At 40.3% G+C, this 21,034-nt stretch overlaps 1 protein-coding gene across 2 annotated transcripts in view; it reads left to right on the top strand.

Moving 5' to 3' along the window:
• GRIA3 (glutamate ionotropic receptor AMPA type subunit 3) overlaps positions 1-21,034 on the top strand; it is a 282,189-nt gene that overhangs the window by 186,079 nt on the left and 75,076 nt on the right. For both annotated transcript variants that reach the window (XM_065900584.1, XM_065900583.1), the window contains exons 6-10: positions 7,429-7,590; positions 12,523-12,690; positions 17,392-17,496; positions 18,321-18,428; positions 19,599-19,805. In XM_065900584.1, coding sequence (XP_065756656.1) covers positions 7,429-7,590; positions 12,523-12,690; positions 17,392-17,496; positions 18,321-18,428; positions 19,599-19,805 — 750 coding nt within the window. The remainder of the gene's footprint in view (positions 1-7,428; positions 7,591-12,522; positions 12,691-17,391; positions 17,497-18,320; positions 18,429-19,598; positions 19,806-21,034) is intronic.

Consider the following 21,034-nt stretch of genomic DNA (forward strand, 5'->3'; position numbering starts at 1 on the left):
TTGTCTTCGGTCAAACTATATTATTTTAAAGTATATAATTTTTAATAGTAGATGAAGCTCAGCGAGGAGATACAGAAATTTCCTTTGAAGTCAGACATGTTTAAATGCATGTATTAAATAAAAGGATATGGGTTTTCTGTCCTTTTTTAAGCAGTCACTATTGGAAGAAGTGCTTGCGCCAGGCACTTAAACCCTGAAACAAAAATGAGAACAAACTAAAAAGACTTAAAGAACTTTAAATATTACTTTTGTTCTGAGCCAAGAATATGAGTTAAAAAGTAAAAACTTGTAAACTTATCACATATTTAGATTGGTAGTCAAACTTATACTTTTTCTAAAGACAAGGATTTTGTGATAATAATAAAAAAATCCATCTGTATTCACATGTATTACTGTCTGGTCACTGCACTACTTCTGTTCACCGACCTTCCTCCCTTTGTTTTCCCCTTTATCACCCACATGTTTAACGTTCATTCTGGTTGTGCTAGTGTCTTACAGAGATTTTGGAGAGACTCAGTGTCAGTGTTCTCAACTTGAGGCTCTTCTGTGACCAAGTCATAAAGAGAACACTAGCAAGAGTTGTGAACAAATGCAATGCCTTAAACTAATGAGATAAGAGGTGACCATGGACCAAGGGCCAGCCAATTCCTGCTCCGTAGCTAGAACTTGTATCCCAACTTCAAATTTCTGTAACTGTCTTTCATCTTCTGTTTTCCCCTTTATCATCCAGATGGTTGAAGGTCATTTCTGTTGCATTAGTTCCTGCTCAGAGTTCTTAGACAGACATCTTCCCACCTCAGGGTCTCTATTGTAGCCAACTCAAGCCGTGAATTCTGGCAAGAGGTATGGACAAGTGGGATGTCTTAAAATAATCACAAAGGTAGAGAAAGTGAACCAGGAGACAGCCAACTTCTCCCCTGAATCAAGACATTTCTCCTAACTTCCATCATCCTACCAGAACACTCCCTGCCACAGTCATTTTATTTCCTTTTCTATACACTCTGCATGGTTTATTTTCTTGTTCTGCTTCAGTGTCTTTACATGGGTTTCAGGGATACATGAGGGGGTGTGACCAGCACAACAACAAACCTAGCAACATATTCTAGAAAAGTGCAGTGTCTTAAATTTAGATATCAGAGAAGGAGGACCAGTACCCTGGCACCTCTTACTTTTCGGCCAGAATCCATCTCACTCCCCTTCCTTTTTTCCTGCCTACCTCTTGTGTGTTTGCTGGTCAGCTTTGTTGTGTTGGTTATTTCAATGAAGCTATGGGTAGACTTAGGCCCCAATTTACAACTTTCCCAATTATGGTTGTACATGATCATAGATTCTAGCAACTTCTTCTAGAAAAAAATAGCAACTTCCTCTAGAAATAAAAAAACAATGGGATAGATATAGGAGGTGGACCAGGAACCAGCAAAATCTCCCTTCTTAACCATCTCCTCTCTCCTAAGCTCCATCTTTCTACCACTGACCTCTCCCCTTTTATTCTCCCCTTATACCATCCATATGTTTGGTGATCATCACTTTTGTGTCAATGTCTTTTGAGAGGTTTTAAGAGACTCAGCCTCAATTTTACCACTTTGAAGACTGTGGTTCACCAGCCTAAGGAGGAGATCTAACCAGAGGCTATGAATGGATGAAATGCTTTAAAATTATGGGATAATGTGTTAAATCAAAATGTATTATTATAATCTTCCCATTTCTGTGTCTTTGTTTTCTATTTGCTTTGTCAATAACTGAGGAAGGTATGTTAAATCTCCATTTTGATTTTTTAAAATATCTTTTCTAATATCTCTTTCCACGCAGTGCAGCATGTGGAATCTTAGTTCCCCGACCAGGGACTGAACCCGAGACCCTGCAGTGGAAGCGCGAAGTCTTAACCACTGGACCACCAGGGAAGTCCCTCCATTTTTATTTTTAAAAATAAATTTAGTACTGGGAATTCCCTGGTGGTGCAGTGGTTAGGACTCCGGGCTTCCACTGCCAAGGGCCCGGGTTCAATCCCTGGTCAGGGAACTAGGATCCCAGAATGCTGCATGGGATGGCCCAAAAAATTTTGTTTTTAATAAATTTAGTACCAAAATAATAATAATAATGGGATAGGAGGAGGAGTAGCCCATACTTCTCTCCTAACTTCCATCTTCCTACCACTTACCCCCTGCTCTTTCATTTACTCCATTTTCCTTTCTGGATGGTGTATCATCACCTGTGTTGTGTTAGTGTCTTTACACAAGTTAGGGGGGGTCTTTGGCCTGCTTTTAGGGTTATAGATGTCATAACGATAAAAATCCATCAAAGGTTATTATGGGATGGTGTAATGCCTTAAAATGGTGGGATAGGAGGAGATAGACTAGAGTCCACCCAAACCTGCCCGTAAGCAGAACGTTTCCCTGAACTGTCATCGTTCTTCTCTCTCTCTCTTTCCTCCTTTCCTCTCCTACCTGTTGGATGTCAGCTCTGCCGCATTAGTGTCTCTGAAGAGGCTGTAGAAAGAATCAAGCTTTAAGTTTTACAATCTTGTAGACTGTCAGTGCCACTTGAACCATGGAATTTAGCAATATTTGATACAAAAAGATAATTCTTTTTGAAGAAAAGGTATCAGAAATAGGACAATCAAGAGTCAACCAACTCCTGCCTTTCAGTCAGACAGTTTTCCTTGCATTCCCTTCTCTGCGATTCACCTCTTTTCTCCTTTTCCCTTCTGTGTCCTTGATAATTGTTGGTTAGCTGTGTCACATTAATGTTTTTGCAGAGGGATTAGGGAGAATCCAGCCTTGATTATCTCAACCTTGAGAACTGTGACTTGCTGCATCTAAATGCTGGGCACCAGGGCAACATTCAAGCCATAGAATCTGATTAGAGATTACAAATAAGCAAAACGTACACAAATAGGCCAGAGGGAGAATTAGGACCAAGAGCCAGCCAACTCTTGCCCTTTAGCAACAAGATCTCTCCTTTCATCTCCATAAAAGCCTATTACAAAACACAGGCAGAACTATAGGCAGACATAAATCACAGCAAGATCCTTTTTGACCCACCTCCTAGAGATATGGAAATAAAAACAAAACTAAACAAATGGCACCTAATGAAACTTCAAAGCTTCTGCACAGCAAAGGAAACCATAAATAAGATGAAAAGACAACCCTCAGAACGGGAGAAAGTATTTGCAAATGAAGCAACTGACAAAGGATTAATCTCCAAAATTTATAAGCAGCTCATGCAGCTCAATAACAAAAAAACAAACAACCCAATCCAAAAATGGGCAGAAGACCTAAATAGACATTTCTCCAAAGAAGATATACAGATTGCCAACAAACACATGAAAGAATGCTCAACATCATAAATCATTAGAGAAATGCAAATCAAAACTACAATGAGATATCATCTCACACCAGCCAGAATGGCCATCATCAAAAAATCTAGAAACAATGCTGGAGAGGGTGTGGAGAAAAGGGAACCCTCTTGCACTGCTGGTGGGAATGTGAATTGGTACAGCCACTATGGAGAACAGTATGGAGGTTCCTTAAAAAACTAAAAATAGAACTACCATACGACCCAGCAATCCCACTACTGGGCATATACCCTGAGAAAACCATAATTCAAAAAGAGTCATGTACCACAATGTTCATTGCAGTTCTATTTACAATAGTCAAGACATGGAAGCAACCTAAGTGTCCATCAACAGATCAATGGATAAAGAAGATGTGGCACATATATACAATGGAATATTACTCAGCCATAAAAAGAAACGAAATTGAGTTATTTGTAGTGAGATGGATGGACCTAGAGTCTGTCATACAGAGTGAAGTGAGTCAGAAAGAGAAAAACAAATACCATATGCTAACACATATATATGGAATCTAAAAAAAAAAAAAGGTTCTAAAGAACCTAGGGGCAGGACAGGAATAAAGACACAGACATAGAAAATGGACCTAAGGACACGGGGAGGGGGAAGGGTAAGCTGGGATGAAGTGAGAGAGTGGCATGGACATATATACACTACCAAACGTAAAATAGATAGATAGTGGGAAGCAGCCGCAGAGCACGGGGAGATCAGGTCGGTGCTTTGTGACCACCTAGAGGGGTGGGATAGGGAGGGTGGGAGGGAGGGAGATGCAAGAGGGAAGAGATATGGGAACATGTGTATACGTATAACTGACTCACTTTGTTATAAAGCAGAAACTAACACACCATTGTAAAGCAATTATACTCCAATAAAGATGTTAAAATAATAAATAAAAATAAAAAGTACAATTTTATTGGAAAAACTACTTTTCATCAGACTTCTTACTAAAGTAGAAGGGGTTCCTCATCAGCATTATTCCCACTTTACAATTATTGCTGTTACAGTTATTGTAAGCACGGTGAAACCTTTGTCATGAAAATAAATATACGAGAATGAAAGGAAAACAAAAAAAGCCTATTACAGTATCTCCTTTCTTTTTCTACCACACTTCTGCTCTCTCCATTTTGTCCATGGGGCTGTGTTAGGCATTCTGCACATGTGGACGGGTAAATCTTCAGGGCAGTTAGTAGGAGCTGGTGTCACGCAGGTCTTGCTAGACAGAAGAGCCATTTGAGGTGACCTTCCCCTGGCTTGATTTGCGCTGCCGTGGACGCATTTAATCTCACGAGGACAGCCAGGCTGGTTCCAGTCTGAGGGGTGCCAGAACTTAATCCCAGACACAGCTGTCATAAAACACGGGTTGACTGAGAAACTCCTAGGTCCTCAGTGGTATGGTATGCTACTGGAGAGAAAGACAGCCAAATGGGAATACATGGGGCCTGTGTGGCAGAGTGAAGCCTCCTGGAAGTAAGCACAGGTGACTGGTGAGGTAAATTTGAGTTGGACCCCTCTAGTGTCTCTTGTAAGAAAAAGGTAGTGAGGTAAAATGTTTCTGGAAGGGAGTGGTATGGTGAGTAACCAGACTGAAGTGCTGGCTCTTATGCCTTAAGGCAGACGTGAGATTTCTGGGATCCTTTCTCTCGCCCTCCTTTTTGTTAATCCTGTGTTACCATTTTAACATGCTAAGGTATGAGGTAAACAGGGGTGCGATGCTTATCAAAGTATAAAAGACACAAGAAATACTACTTCCTAGTGCGGACTGTGGCCATTGACCCTGGGAACCAACATGGTGGCAGAAGCATTCTCAACCCCTTTCTTTCAAGGAAGGGGGCTCCAGCTCGCAGGCCAGGCTTTTAGGGCACAGTAGAGCCCCAGAGAGCCCACTCTTCACCCCTGCCAGCAGACAGATGGGTAGCTGCTCAATGCTCTAGTGTAATACTTGTTAACTGGCAAGTATGGTTTGGCACAGTAAACGACTTAAAGCCATTTGTTAAAGTTTTGCCCTCAGCTCTTTATTTGTATATTTGTTTGGGGGGTGAGAGTTGGGAGTTGGATAACAGTTAGGCTTAAGCCCCATCTGGAGCCTCTGCTAGGCTTTACGCACAGGCAAGCCTCTCTGCTGACTGCAGTGCAGAGGGGAGTGAACGGGAGAAAACACTGAGTCTTAGTTTCTTTCAGGAAGGAGGCCTTTAGGAGAAAACTCATCCTAACAAGTTAATGTTAATTTTAAAAAGTACTTTGGGGTCACTGGGAAGGAGGAATGGTTCTCAGTGATGCAAACTATTTGTCCCTTTGTCCAGTCTCCATTGGCTCATATCCCACTTACGAAAGGAAGAGGAATGGGGCTGAGAGTAATAACTGAAAAAGCTGCTTCACTAAAATATTTTCGACGACTGCCTTGTTGACCATGTTAAAGAAATGCAGAATTAAGAGAAGCAGTTGTAGGGATGGTGACTAGAGAGAGAGGTGTACAGGATATTGGTTACATTCATGTGTTCAGGTTGTGAAAATTCATCAGGCTATATTTAAAGATGTGTGCACTGGGACTTCCCTGGTGGTGCAGTGGTTAAGAATCCACCTGTCAATGCTGGGGACACGGGTTCAAGCCCTGGTCCGGGAAGATCCTACATGCCGCAGAGCAACTAAGCCCATGCGCCACAGCTACTGAGCCTGTGCTCTAGAGCCCGCAAGCCACAACTACTGAGCCTGCGCACATAGAGCCTGTGCTCTGCAACAAGAGAAGTCACTGCAATGAGAAGCCTGTGCACCACAACGAAGAGTAGCCCTCGCTCGCTGCAACTAGAGAAAGCCCACGCGCAGCAACGAAGACCCAACGCAGCCAAAAAGAAAAAAAAGAAAGAAAAACCTTATCATTCTAAAAAAAGAAAAAAAAATAAAGATGTATACCCTTTTCTATATGATTATTATACTTCAATGAAAACTTAGAATGTAAAAAAAGAAAACTTCAGAGAAATAGTAGGGATTTGAGTAATATAGTGTATGCATTTATCAACTCATCGAGTGGTACATTTAAGATTTGTGCATTTTACTGGACGTAACTTTTACCGAAAGATAGAAGGAAAGGAAGGAAGGATGGATGGAAACTGCAAACACTGAACTCTAGTTAATGGCCTGCGTGCTGAAGTCTTTTGGTATGAAGTATACTAATATCTGCAACTTACTTTGAAAGGTATCTAAAAAATGAAATGGATTGATGAATGGATAGAAAAAATATTGATTGTAAAATGTGAAGTGACTGTACAATTCTTTCAACTTTTCTGTATATTTGAAAATTTTTACATGTAAATGTTGGGGAGGAGAATCTAAAGGAAAGAGGAAGAATTCTTCCCATTTCTTTATGAATATAAATTGGCTCAAGCCCACTGAAGACCCAAGTGCATCAGCAGCAATTGGCAAGAGACAAAAGAAGAAAATGGTGGATGCTATGAAGTAGATGTCAAGACACATTCAGGGACACACGTGAGACATACCCCGGGGTTTGCACCATCATATACAACCAAGCTGTCAGTTTCGCTTTTTGGCATTTCTGTAAATTACAAATGTTGAAAGTACTCATTATTAGAGTCTGAAGCAATCTGCCGCATTCGGCATGTTAAGCTGAAGAAGAGTTTTTGATACCTCTAGCTAGGGTCAACGTTTTCAACACTTTCCAGTTATATGAATCATTGTATTTGTACTCAATGAAGAAAAACTAAAAATACAGGTAAATGAAAGAAATAAAAACATTTGAAGTTGACACCTATGTTTGTCGTTGCAGCAGCTACACTAAAGACACAGGCACTAAAATGGAAGGATGTGTATTTTCTCCACCATGCCTGTAGTTTCAGAGCCAGAGTGTCCTAAGAATTAGTCCATATCAGGGTTGTTTGTTTGTTGTGGTTTTGGTTTTTATTGAGATATAACTGACATATAACAATCTGTCCAGGTTTTCCTTGATTGCTAAAGAAGAATGCTGGAGAAGGAACTTTCATTTCCTCCTTAGCGCTCTAACCAACAGATACAGTGAGTACGAATGCGTGACCTCCCACAATCATTATTCTCTTTCAATCTCTTTCTAGGGTTTTACCGATATTTTGCTAGAAAGAGTCATGCATGGGGGAGCCAACATTACAGGATTCCAGATTGTCAACAACGAAAACCCTATGGTTCAGCAGTTCATACAGCGCTGGGTGAGGCTGGATGAAAGGGAATTCCCTGAAGCCAAGAATGCACCTCTAAAGGTAATGTTCCACGCCATGTAGAAACCTTAGGCCAGCTTTTCAGAGCATCTCAGTATGGCCTTTATATATTTACGGCCATCCAGTGATCAAGTGGTCGTCCCTCAGAAGTGTTTCAAGGATGCTAAAACACAACTGCAGATACTACTACTGAACTTGAAGACTAAATTCCCAAATAAAGAAGCTATTGAGAAGGAGGTCTTTTAAAACCCAGCGTTTGGGAAGGTTAACTTAATTTTTTAATGAATTTCATTTTTAATATGCTCATAATTTACAATATTACGAGAACCTGAATCAGGCAAAGAGTGGGGGCAGTGGGAATAGGTAAGGAAAATTGATAGTCTGAAACAGAAAATTAGATTTTACATTATTTATGTGATTACTTTGTGTTAATATGTTTCATGAATCTCAGTACACCCAAGTGAATTAGGCTCTAATACAGAGTGCATGTTGCCTATACAAATATTGAATGGAAATATTTTCCTGCCTGCAAAAGTATCTTTAAATAATTAGATTACCTAAGTTGCTCATTTTCATGAAATCAAGATAAGAACACTGAAAGCAGAAAGTCATGCTTAAAGTACACATTTTTCATGTGTTCCCCTATGGCTAGAAATCCTATTATTTAAAAATCAGGAATTAAAACAGATAAATGGGGGGAAAGTTATTCATGTTACACAAAGGATCCTTCCAATGTATTTTTTTTAAGTAACCCATTCCCTCAGTGCATTGATCCAAGTATGAAACAGACTTTAAATTCTTTCTTCCTGATATGTACGTGAAAGTATGTATGTACCATGGCTGTGGGATCCTTGTGATCAAGATGAGGGATCAAAGCAGAGTCAAGGCTCAAGGCCCCTCCCTAAAAAAGGAAAGGGGAGGGGACATTTCCTTTCTCATGGTTTCAAGATACCCATCCTCATATCCTTCCTCCCTGGCAAGAATAGAAGAAGGAGGAACAATGGGACATAGAAAAGAGACACATTCTGAATCACCTACGCAGGTCCACCCTGAATGGGTCACATCAACACAATACAAGTGGGACCTTACTTTATGCAATTGGTATGTTCTAGAAAAGTCATAAGTTAAACATCTTTTTGTATTAATTTAAGCCACTCACTAGCTAAGTGATCCTCTGTAGTTGTAGTGATTACATTACACATGCCAGATTTTTCCAGGTGTCCTCATATGTTTCAGTAAATATGGTCACAATTCCTATGAGGAATCCTTTGTAGTCAAATCATTTTTTTAAGGTGATTTTATTTTTTATTGAGATATGATTGACATTGTATTACGCTTAAGTATACCACATACTGATTTGATGTATGTATGTATTGCAAAATGATCACCACAATAAGTTCAGTTAACATCTATCACCACCAAAGTTTTATCTATCACTACAAAGTTTTTCTTATGATGAGAACTTTTAAGATCTACTCTGTTCGCAACTTTCAAAAACTACAGTGCAGGATTGTTAACTATAATCACGATGCTATACATTACATTCCCAGAACTTATAACTGGAAGATTATACCTTTTGACCACTCTCATTCATTTTCCCTATTCCCCAGCCTTGACCTCTGACAGCCACCATTCTGTTCTCTGTTTCTATGTTTTTGTTTTTTTTTTGGATTCCACGTATAAGTGAGATCATACAGTATTTGTCTTTCTCTGTCTGACTTACCTCACTTAGCATAATGCCCTCAAGGTCCATCTGTGTGTCACAAATGGCAGGATTTCTTTTTATGGCTGAATAATATTCCATTGTATGTGTGTCTGTGTGTGCATATATATTTTTATTGAAATATAATTGACATGACTTTATATACGTATATATGTATGGCTGTATATCACTTTCTTTATCCATTCATCATTTGATGATTTGATGAACACGGGTTTGTTCCATGTGTTCACTATTGTAAATAATGCTGCAATGAACATGGGGGTGCAGATATCTCTTTGAGACAGTGATTTTATTTCCTTCAGATAGATACCCAGGAGTGGAATTGCTGGATCATATGGTAGTTCTATTCTTAATTTTTTCAGGAACCTCCCTATTGTTTTCCACAGTGACTGTGCCAATTTACATTCCTATCAACAGTGAACGAGGGTTCCCTTTTCTCCACATCTTCATCAATGCTTGTTGTTTCTTGTCTTTTTGATAATAGCTTTTTTTTTTTTTTTTTCCGTTACGTGGGCCTCTCACTGTTGTTGCCTCTCCCGTTGCGGAGCACAGGCTCCGGATGCGCAGGCTCAGCGGCCATGGCCCACGGGCCCAGCCGCTCCATGGCATGTGTGATCCTCCCAGACCGGGGCATGAACCCGTGTCCCCTGCATTGGCAGGCGGACTCTCAACCACTGTGCCACCAGGGAAGCCCCAGATAATAGCCATTTTGACAGGTGTGAGGTACTATCTCATTGTGGGTTTTTTTTGTTTGTTTTTTTTAAATTTATTCATCTTATTTATTTATTTTTGGCTGCGTTGGGTCTTCGTTGCTGCGCGCGGGCTTTCTCTAGTTGCGGCGAGCGGGGGCTACTCTTCATTGCAGTGCACAGGCTTCTCATTGCAGTGGCTTCTCTTGTTGCAGGGCAAGGGCTCTAGGCGTGCGGGCTTCAGTAGTTGCGGCTCCCAGGCTCAGTAGTTGTGGCTCGCGGGCTCTAGAGCACGGGCTCAGTGGTTGTGGCGCACGGGCTTAGTTGTTCCGCGGCATGTGGGATCTTCCCGGACCAGGGCTCGAACCCATGTCCCCTGCGTTGGATTCTTAACCACTGTGCCACCTGGGAAGTCCCTCACTTGGGTTTTGATTTGCATTTCTTTGATGATTCAAATCTTTTTTTCTTTATGGACTAAATCTGCCCACTACACTTAGGTGAGCTTATATTAATTTATATTTTCATACAACTGCCTATCTGCTGTTTTGCCATCCTTAGATTTAGCAGGCAATAGGTAGAGGAAGAAAACTCATTTATTCAATATTTTATGGGTTACCTACACAATGTCAGGCACTGTGCTAGGCACAAAAAATGGACAAGAGTAAAAGTATGAAAAGGGTGCTACACAGTCATTTATGCCTGTTCAGAAGTTGTAGAGGTGTACAAAAGAGAAGGAAGACGATCTCAGCTCTGGATCATTCATTGGTAACTCATGATATGTGTAATGTAAAGTTCTTAGAACTTACTGAGAAGAATTGTTCAGGCTTATAAGCAAAACCCTTCAAACAGCTTAAGAAAACGAAATACTTAAATAGGTGGTTACAACTTTCGGATTACTTTGACTTGTACTAGTCATTATGGAACCTGTCTCTATATCAAACAGACAAAAAGCCCATGTTAAAAAATTATGTACAATATTTTTGATTAGGAAATAAAATTGTCTAGAGATTAAAATCCTGATGCTTAATTTATTCTATATTTTATGAACATTTCCTTTGGGGTCTTTTTTTTTTTTAGATGGTCACACATTGGTCCGTAGAAGCTGAAAAAGTAGAAAATTAAATAGCTATTTTGGCATGGCTTGGAAAGGACTACATTAAGATTGCTGACAGTTTATGCAGTCAGCTGGAAAAAAAAATCACCACCATGTTGGCTTTATGTAGTGCTAGCACGGGCAGACACAGATATTTTTTTTTTTCATGAAAGAACATATGCCCCCTGTTACAGTCATACTTGATGACTTGGCCCTGAAAGAAAAGTAACATGAGAAAAGTCAGAAAAGTAAATTGATAGTTGTAAAGATGACAATGCATTCACTCACAGTTGTATTGGGACATACTATATAGGCAGAAAATTCCCCCCAGGGCATTTTGCTTCGTTTTTTTTTTTTTTAGAAATCAACAGAATTCTGTATTCTACCAGTATTTGTCACCCCTGCAAAACAGGGGCCAGCTAATTTTAATCACACTTTGTTGATTCATTAATGAAAAGGCATCCACCATGTCAAATTGCAGAAAATCAAATCCCTTGTATTAAATGACAGGCCTCATCCTTAGTACAGTGTATCAGTACAGTATATCCAAGAAATAGAAAGTAAGTGTTCTTGCCTGAAAAAGGTAGCATCACGAAGTATTGCCTATGAATTGTCAATGTTATCAGATTTAAAACTCAATAACAACTGTAATTTTCTACAGTCAAAAACCAGCTTTGGATTTTGCTCTCCCAAGGAAACAAAAACTGATTTATTGCTGGCCAGAGGTCCTAGTTCACCAGAAACGTGGTCCAGACAGAAATGATTAATGTTTCCCTCCAAATTAATTTCAAGCTGTCTAACTTAGTTATTTCCATTTTCCCCTAAGTAAACACCAGATCTGAATTTTCTATTACAAACAGCGATAACTCAGTCTTGCTTTAGGATGTGCCGTTTCCTCTCCAATCTACATATGCCATCCTTTCACTTCCCACATATTTTGCTCTCTATAAAGGAGCTGGCCTTTTAGCAGTCACTCACTCAATACGAAACACAGTATTGAGAGTAAGAGAGAGATTCCCTTGAGCCATTTGATCTTAATAATCTTAACATGTGCACACGAGGTAAGATGCATCATTCTAGAATGGATCAAAGTCGGGCGTGCCCAGAGAGATCTCTTGATTCAAGTAATTAAGAGGGTGACTTCATAGAACAAGAGTTGGAGATGGGGCTTCCCTGGTGGCGCAGTGGTTGAGAGTCCGCCTGCCGATGCAGGGGACACGGGTTCGTGCCCCGGTCCAGGGGGATCCCACATGCCGCGGAGCGGCTGGGCCCGTGGGCCATGGCCGCTGAGCCTGCGCGTCCGGAGCCTGTGCTCCGCAGCGGGAGAGGCCACAACAGTGAGAGGCCCGCGTACCACAAAAAAAAAAAAAAAAAAAAAGAGTTGGAGATGAATGAAAATTATAAGAAACGAGGCAAGTTTTGGGGGCATCGTTTGTCATGATATCCTGTTTTCCATACATCCATTTCAGTACACATCTGCATTGACACACGATGCGATACTGGTCATAGCAGAAGCTTTCCGCTATCTGAGGAGGCAGCGAGTGGATGTGTCCCGGAGAGGCAGTGCTGGAGACTGCTTAGCAAACCCTGCTGTGCCCTGGAGTCAAGGAATTGATATCGAGAGAGCTCTGAAAATGGTAATGACCACAGTGGGTTATTCGGTTGGGGGCACCTTATAAAGACACAAAAAGAGTAAGACCTCAATCTTGAGAAAAGATAACCTAAAGGGAATAGGGTCAGAGTCTGTAGAGTGTTCAAAGTGTACAGAAAGATAAGCATCGATATTTATTCACCAAAATCTAGAAATCTAAAACTAGAAGATTCTTCCTTGAAGCTTGAGAAATGGTAAATTTAGGGCAAATGAATATTTAGCTCTGTACTAAAGTGGGGATAGTAAATCAAACTCAGTACCCTTGAAAGTTATGGATTGAACATGTAAATGGCTTCCAAAAATTCAGACTTTCCAGAAAATTGTGTTGCTTAGGGGGACTGGGATCTTCTCTAGGAAACTCCTAACTTCAGGGTAGACATTACCAGCATCCTCTGGCTCATCAGACAAATTATTAGCCTGGATGGACTGTGGAACTGAGCCAGTGTGACAGTATTTCTATTTGTCAAAAAGAACCTTTATACTATTCTACATGGTGAAATGCAGCAACACAGTCCATTCTAGGCCTACTTAAGAGTTATTTCCCCGATGCCCTAGAGAAAAAGCCTGAAGGAAAGTACAAGGAATCAATGGGCAGAGAGTCAAATAGGTCACTTGTTTTTAGTATTTACTGGGTGGGAGAGCATTTAAGGCTTTGAGCAGTATCCTTTGAACAGATTCCATTATTTACACTAGGAGTAGCATGGCCTATTCAGTGTAGCTTTCCAAGCAAGAGCTCTTTCCTGAATATTTTGCTTTAAGCTACACACGCCTGCGTGCATTAAAATAAGCCTTGGAGAGTACAAGACTCTCTTATTTCTACTTCTTTAATTATCCTGATGTTCAGAACATCCAAATCAACAAAGAGATAGGCAATGATAAGATAATTCTGTGCACAACCCAGCAACCAGGAATCTGTAATGGCCTCATAATGTACATCATTTTGTGTAGCTGGCTCTCTTACTGCTGCCTTAAATTTGCCAAGTTGGAAGCATTCAGTAGAAAGGGGTTAGTAGCCACTGTGTCTCTCTCCAAGAAAGAGATATGACTCATTCTCCCATCATGCAGATTTTTATGTCATTATGTCAGTTCCCTAACAAATGCCCTAAGTGTAGTTTTATGGAGGTAGCACTGCACAATTTTTGAAGAACAGTTAATTAGATTCAACCTTCATAGCTGTTACAAGATTTGTATTGTCAGGTGAAACATAATGATGAGTGAAATATAAAACTCCCTCAGAGTGAACCAAAAGGAGTTTTCATCAAAACCTCAAGGGGCAAGTACCAGCGTCTTCGATTGACTTCCCATTCATGACACAAATGACTCTCTTCCCCAAATACAAAACTGGCTGCCAGAGTGAAGGACAAGAAATGAATTTGGCAAGAAAAACATTAGATTGATCATATTATTGCACAAAGTTTCCACATGTCTAACTCTCTGATATAGCTCAAGCTGTAAGCCAGGTAAGTAACCTTCCTCCCCAGGCCCTCATGATCAAACACTCAACAGAAAGGATGCTTTCCCTCTTTCCATAGGCCAGCCTCTTTCTAAGGCTTCAGAGAGGCTGGAAAGTATCAGCCTCTGCCAAAAGTACATGTTGCCTTGTGACAAATGATCAGTGCAACTCCACTTTTCAGAGGACTGCAAGAGAGGGTGGTGAAGTACTAAAGGTTTTTACCATATTAAAAGAAATCCCATTTTATTTAAGTTAACTAAAAGTGAGGATACATGATGTAAAAGCATCCCTCATTGTGACAAGCACATAATTGCTGCTCAGTCAATCACTCTCTTCCTTCAAAGAAATCTGGCAAACAAAATCATTACCTGAAAGAGTCTCCTAAGGGGCCTGTTTTAATGAATAAATAATCACACCATTCATTAAACAAACATTTGTTGAGCACCAAGGACTATGTATCAGGCTCCAAGTTAAAATGCAAACATGAAATAAGATGAGGGGAGCTCAAATTTAAATTGCTAATATGTAAACAAATGCTTTTAAAAACCTTAAAGCTACTTGCAGATTGGGTAATCATCATCCTTACAATCTATCGATGGTGCAAAGATTAGCCTCAACCTGGTCTACTGAAATATGTCACAATTCTAAGTCATCGAAACTTGTCAACTTGTTCAGTAAACATTTATTGAACACCTGCTCTACCCCAGGCTCTGGATTAGTTGCTGAGAACACAGAAAAAAAATGTCTTTCATCTCGAGGTGCTCCCAATCTAGCAGGGGAGCTAGAAATACATAGATGATTAAAATGTTATGGTGAAGCTCCACACGGAATGCTATGGGAACCCAGAGGAGAAGCACCTAATATAGACTGAGGTGCGGGGTGGAGAGGATTAAAGAAGGGATCCCAGATGGGATGGTGGGAAACTGTCACTGACATTCACATCCTTAAAAATAGACTTGTCTCTGAATGGTAGTCCAATTCGACTTCTGCTCACCAAAAGTTCTAATCAGCTTAGGCTACTGTCCAGTTTGCAGATCATGCTCAGATAGGCTGAATCTTCAGAAATATACAATTCTTAATGAGACTGAAGACTTTGCTATTTTCACTAACAAAGGATTTCCTTAATAATTTCCTCTGCCAGTGTCTCTACCCTGCCTATCTCCTCTCCTAGAATTCAGTGCCCAAAATAGAATGTAAAGAACCCTTCATGCACCACAGTATGCGTCAGACCCATCCTACTGGATAAGCAATTTCTATCTCAACAAAGGACCTTTTCTTTAGCCAGAAGCATGACGTCACCTTCTCTGCAAGCCTAAGCTGACAGTAGTGCTTAGGTTCGTTCATTTAGTAGGACACTCATCTTGTCTTCAGGGAGTCACATTGGAGCATTTCTCCTTCAACAGATATTCCATGGTCTCCTACTGGTGGCGAACAAGCCCCGTTCCCTTTAAAAAGATGCTCCCTACTATTTGCCATCAATTTTCTCTTCTGCAGCACAAGCCCATTACCGCTTCTCACTTGCTTGACAAACAGCTTGTCACTTTTCTATGAGAGATGAAAAAGTATTCCATTCTCTCATCTTGGGAGAATGACAGATTCTTTTCCTTTGAAGCAAATTCCTTGACCCATACTCACCAGATAAGTAATTCAAGTGGGTAACAATAATGACATGTTTATAGAGGGTCTTTCACCCAGTGTCCCTGAACTGTAAAACAGGTAAGGAAATCTCTCCACCCAGTAGAGATGGCCTCATATTAATTCATAATACGGGGCCCAGACCCAGGAAAAATTATGGCATACATGCATCTGCATTTGGCCTCCCAACTAGGTGTCTGGGCTATCCTAGTACCTCTATCTGTTTTATATAGTATTCAATACTCCTGATTCCCTAGACTTAACAAATTTCATCAGTCTATTGGATTATCCCTCCATGGCCTAGCTCTCCACTACCTGTCTGGAACTGGGCATAGGTTAAATAAGAGGAAAAACTCATCCCTGTTACTATGGTAGCTGATAAATGTGTAAACCCCTCAAGAAACAGAACTAAATTCATTTTGATTAATAATTATTATTATTAATAGAGCTAGCATGTATTGCAATGCTCACTACATGCCAGACACTGATCTAAACACTACATATGTATAACTCATTTAATCCTCCTAACAACTCCATGGGACAGGTACTACTAGGATTTCCCACTTTACAGATTAGGACGCTGAGGTACAAAAGCATTAAGGAACATCCCCAAGGTCATACAGTTAGTAAGTGATGAAGTTACAGTATGAATCCAGGAGCTCCAGAGCCCACGTTACTGAAGCTGGTTTATGTTTGGATGTTGGGACCAGTGGAACTCACAGTTCAGAAGAACGCATTATCCTAGTTAAGAATACTCTTCAGGCAACTCCCTTCAGAAAAGACGAATGGTAGAAATTTCAGGTTCCTTGGAATCTAGAAAAATGGTATAGGTGATCTTATTTGCAAAGCAGAAATAGAGACACAGATGTAGAGAACAAATGTATGGATACCAAGGGGGGAGGGAGTGGGGTGGGAGGAATTGGGAGACTGGGATTGACACATATGCATTATTGATACTATGTATAAAATAGACAACTGATGGGAACACACTGTATAGCACAGGGAACTCTACTTAATGCACTGTGGTGACCTAAATGGGAGGGAAGTCCAAAAGGGAGGGGATATCTGTATGTGCATGGCTGATTCATTTTGTTGTGCAGTGGAGGCTAACACAACATTCTAAAGCAACCATACTGCAATAAAGTTAATTTTTAAAAAATCAGTTTAAAAAAAAGGGATTGAAATACACAAAATACATTTAAATCTATGAGTTGATAATACTACTAAAAACATGGGTTACCTTTAGACAATTCTATGAAAGATTTTTATTCTGAAAACCAGTAAATAAAGAGAAAGTTAAGTATTAAAAAAAAAAAAAGAAATTTCAGGTCCTTGAAAAAGTAGTGGTAGGGCCCTCACTGTATCGTATAAGAAACTGCCTGTCACACCCACTCAAAGCTTCATTAACTGAAAGGCATACTTAGAAAGTACTGCAGAGGAAATGAAGATCTGTATAGACTGATCTGGTGGCTATAGCTCAATGGCTCAAGATAAACATTCTCCAAGATTCCAAGATCTGTCAGCGGACCTCATCGCAAAAACCAAAAAGGCAATAATGTGGTGCTATTTTTAAATTTTACATTTTTCCCTTTCTACCAGGTGCAAGTACAAGGAATGACTGGAAACATCCAATTTGACACTTACGGACGTAGGACAAATTATACCATCGATGTGTATGAAATGAAAGTCACTGGCTCTCGGAAGGTAAGTAACCCAAACAGATATCCAAATAAAAAATCTCTCAGAAAGTGACAGCCCTCAGATGCAAGGAAATAGGTGTTAGGAAACACACCCAAAGCAAATTCCCACACATCATGTTTGCCTTTCCGTTTGGTGAATAGTGTAGATACGAGGCAGAGCTGTTTTGTAATCAGTGTTCCATCTACACATTTTAAAAGTTATTTCCCTCTGAGGCTGGTCCTTTAAAAGTGGTAGACTCAAGATTAATTAACAGCTTCCTACAATACAGGGAAGGAATTACAAATTTTATAGCATGTTATTTAAACAGAAGCTGCCAAGATACACATGATTTTAGCAAAAGAACTGGAAAGTAGGTAATCTCTCCATTTTGCCAACTCACCCACCAAAACGACTCTGGACAAAGTACCTTTCCCTAGAGCTAAATTTCATAATAACCACTTTGCGTCTATCATACTGATAGTGAGTTAGTCAGGAAGTGGGAATTTAGTAGTTACTTAATAAAACATTAGAACGTAAAATATCTTGTACCATTTCTACAGGATACTCAACTGACTGCCCACCCAGCTTTCCTACGGTTTTAAGGAAAGAATTTTTCTGCTATCTGAGTTTAAAGAATCAAAAAGGCTGATCATTCTACAGTGGGCTAACTTATTCTTACCAAATATCAGTAAAAGCAAGGTGGGGATGGGAACCCCCAGGGTGAAGGAACAGCACATCTGTTGCTCAAGCAACTACAAAAAGGTTTCATTCTACTACAGCACTTGAATTTCGTGCAGCACTTTTTGAGTGAAAAATAGGCAACCAGGTCAAATGTCTGCTCTTTCTAGGCTGGCTACTGGAATGAGTATGAAAGGTTTGTGCCTTTCTCAGATCAGCAAATCAGCAATGACAGTGCATCTGCAGAGAACCGGACCATAGTAGTAACCACCATTCTGGTAAGTATGGATGGAAGGTAGGTGGGCTTTCTGTACAGCAAGACTTCTGTCTTCTGAAAAGCATTATTCAGCCAGTAGGAAAGACCTCAAGTTCAAACAGTGGAAACTTCCAACAGGTCAGCTTAGGAATCTTTCGAAATGTCTTGCCATGATGAGGAACAGAATGTCATTTAAATAAAGAAAAAGAATAGGAATTCGCAACAGTTTTAGATCTTGTTATCCTCCTTGTTACCCTCATGGACTGATGCTTCATCTGGACTTGAAATGTAATTCTTCATTGTGGGGGAGATAGCGTTATATGGAGGAAAGAGTAGGTCAGGGTTCTAATATTAGGTCTACCACTAACCTGAGTTTAACGGTGCAAATCACAACTTCTCTGAGCCTCAGGGTGTGTTATTTTTTAACTTATGGAATGGTCGTCATAATAATCTCCTAACCATGTCATAAGACGTTTCAAGGCAATATTCACCATGCAAAGCTTTTCTGAAAAACCAAAAGCACTACTGGGATGTGAAATAGTATTTCCACTTATTTTCAAATGCTTTTCTAAAACCTGGTATGTTTCATTACTGACCGAAGTACAAACCCGGGTTAAAAATGAATATGCCTGAAAATGAGTAGGTCTGAAATTGTGATTAATTAAATGGAGATTCAGCTGAAGTTTCTCTTTCATTTAAACATGCCTATCAAACACTCACTTTGTCCTAGGTACTGTACTAGGCCCTGAGGATATAAAAATGAATAAGCCACAGACTCTGACCTCACAAAGATCACAGTGCTTCCCTAGGGCTTGCCAGGGCTGGCTATGGTTCTTACATAGTAAATCCCAAGAAATCAAAGGCAGTTAACCTTCGTGTAACTAAAAGAAATACCTCTGCCCAACTTGACTAAATCAAAGACTTTACAGGTGGAAACTGGTTCTTTCAAACTCTCAAAAAGAACTTAAATTCTTCTCTATTTCCTTAAATCATCAATTAAGGACTCCAAGGAATATGTGCCCCCATGAACAGTCGATTGAGGCTCTTCTACTTATTAAGCAATCATTTTTAAAGGCTCTCTTAACACACCAAACCTCAATAGCCACAGGGGAACAAAACTTCATTATTACATTTATTATCTCTTAGAAAAATGTATGGGAGTAATCCTTTGATCTTGCTTCTGGTCTCAAAGGAATCACCATACGTAATGTATAAGAAGAATCACGAGCAACTGGAAGGAAATGAGCGATATGAAGGCTATTGTGTAGACTTAGCCTATGAAATAGCCAAACATGTAAGGATCAAATACAAATTGTCCATTGTCGGTGATGGGAAATACGGTGCAAGGGATCCGGAGACTAAAATATGGAACGGCATGGTTGGGGAACTTGTCTATGGGGTAAGTTTTTTTCGACTCTGTTTTCATTTATTTCTATGCCTTCCAACAAATAAAGATAGAGGAATTTAACTTTCAAGTGCAGTATTTATCCAATTGTATAGTTTTCATATGATCTGTATGAAAAACGTTTTATTCTACAGTTGAATTCTGTAAAGGTAGCTTGTCAATAGCATCCTTTGGGCAACAGGATTATTTTACTAAAAGGAAAGTAGAATTGGAGAACTTTATCTGGCAACATTAAGTACAGCCTGCCCTCTATTGAAAATCTGTTCCTTCTGTGTTCCCTGTCTCAGGCAGCAGAATCACCACCCACCTAGTTGCCTAAGGAACCAGGTCATCTTTCCTCATCGCTCCCCTCATATCCAGTCAGTCACCATATCCTATCAATTCTACTTTTCTGTCTCTCAAATCCAGATACACTCTTCATTCCCACCATCATCATCTTAGTTACGGTTCAAGCAACTATTTGACAGTCTTTACTTGGTTTCCCTGCCTCTGCTCTTACCCTGGCAAATCAAATCCACATTATTGCAGTTTCTCACTTTAGAAATCAGGATAAAATTCAAATTCCTTAGCATGGCAAAGAAGGCACTTTGTCACCTGGCCCCCACCTACCTCTCTAGTTTCATCTGGTCCTCTTCCTCCTTCACACTCAATGTTCCAGCTATAGCAAAGTATGCATTGTTCCCTGAAGACAGGCCTGGAAGGACCTTCACCTCTCTTCAGCTGGCTAACACCACCTACCAGTCCTTCAGAACTCAGAGGTGTCACCTCTTTCAGGAAGCCTTCCCTAATCCCATTTACCCACCTGCAATCTGGTTAGCTGCCCCTGCTTTTTGCTTCCTTATAGTATTTTTTTTGCTTTCTCATAGTACTTTTTTTTGTTTTTGGTGGTACACGGGCCTCTCACTGTTGTGGCCTCTCCCGCTGCGGAGCACAGGCTCCGGACGCGCAGGATCAGCGGCCATGGCTCACGGGCCCAGCTGCTCCGCGGCACGTGGGCTCTTCCCGGACCGGGGCACGACCCCGTGGTCCCCTGCATCGGCAGGCGGACTCTCAACCACTGCGCCACCAGGAAAGCCCTCTCATAGTACTTTTGAACCTCTATTATAACGATCTGTTTTCAAGTTTAGCTGTCCCAACTAGTCTATGAACTCCTTGAAAACAGAAGCCATATCTGAGTCATTTCAATATGCCATGGCCTGACACATAATGGAAGTCCAATAAAT

Source organism: Phocoena phocoena, chromosome X (assembly GCF_963924675.1).
Source record: "Phocoena phocoena chromosome X, mPhoPho1.1, whole genome shotgun sequence".
NCBI lineage: Eukaryota > Metazoa > Chordata > Mammalia > Artiodactyla > Phocoenidae > Phocoena > Phocoena phocoena.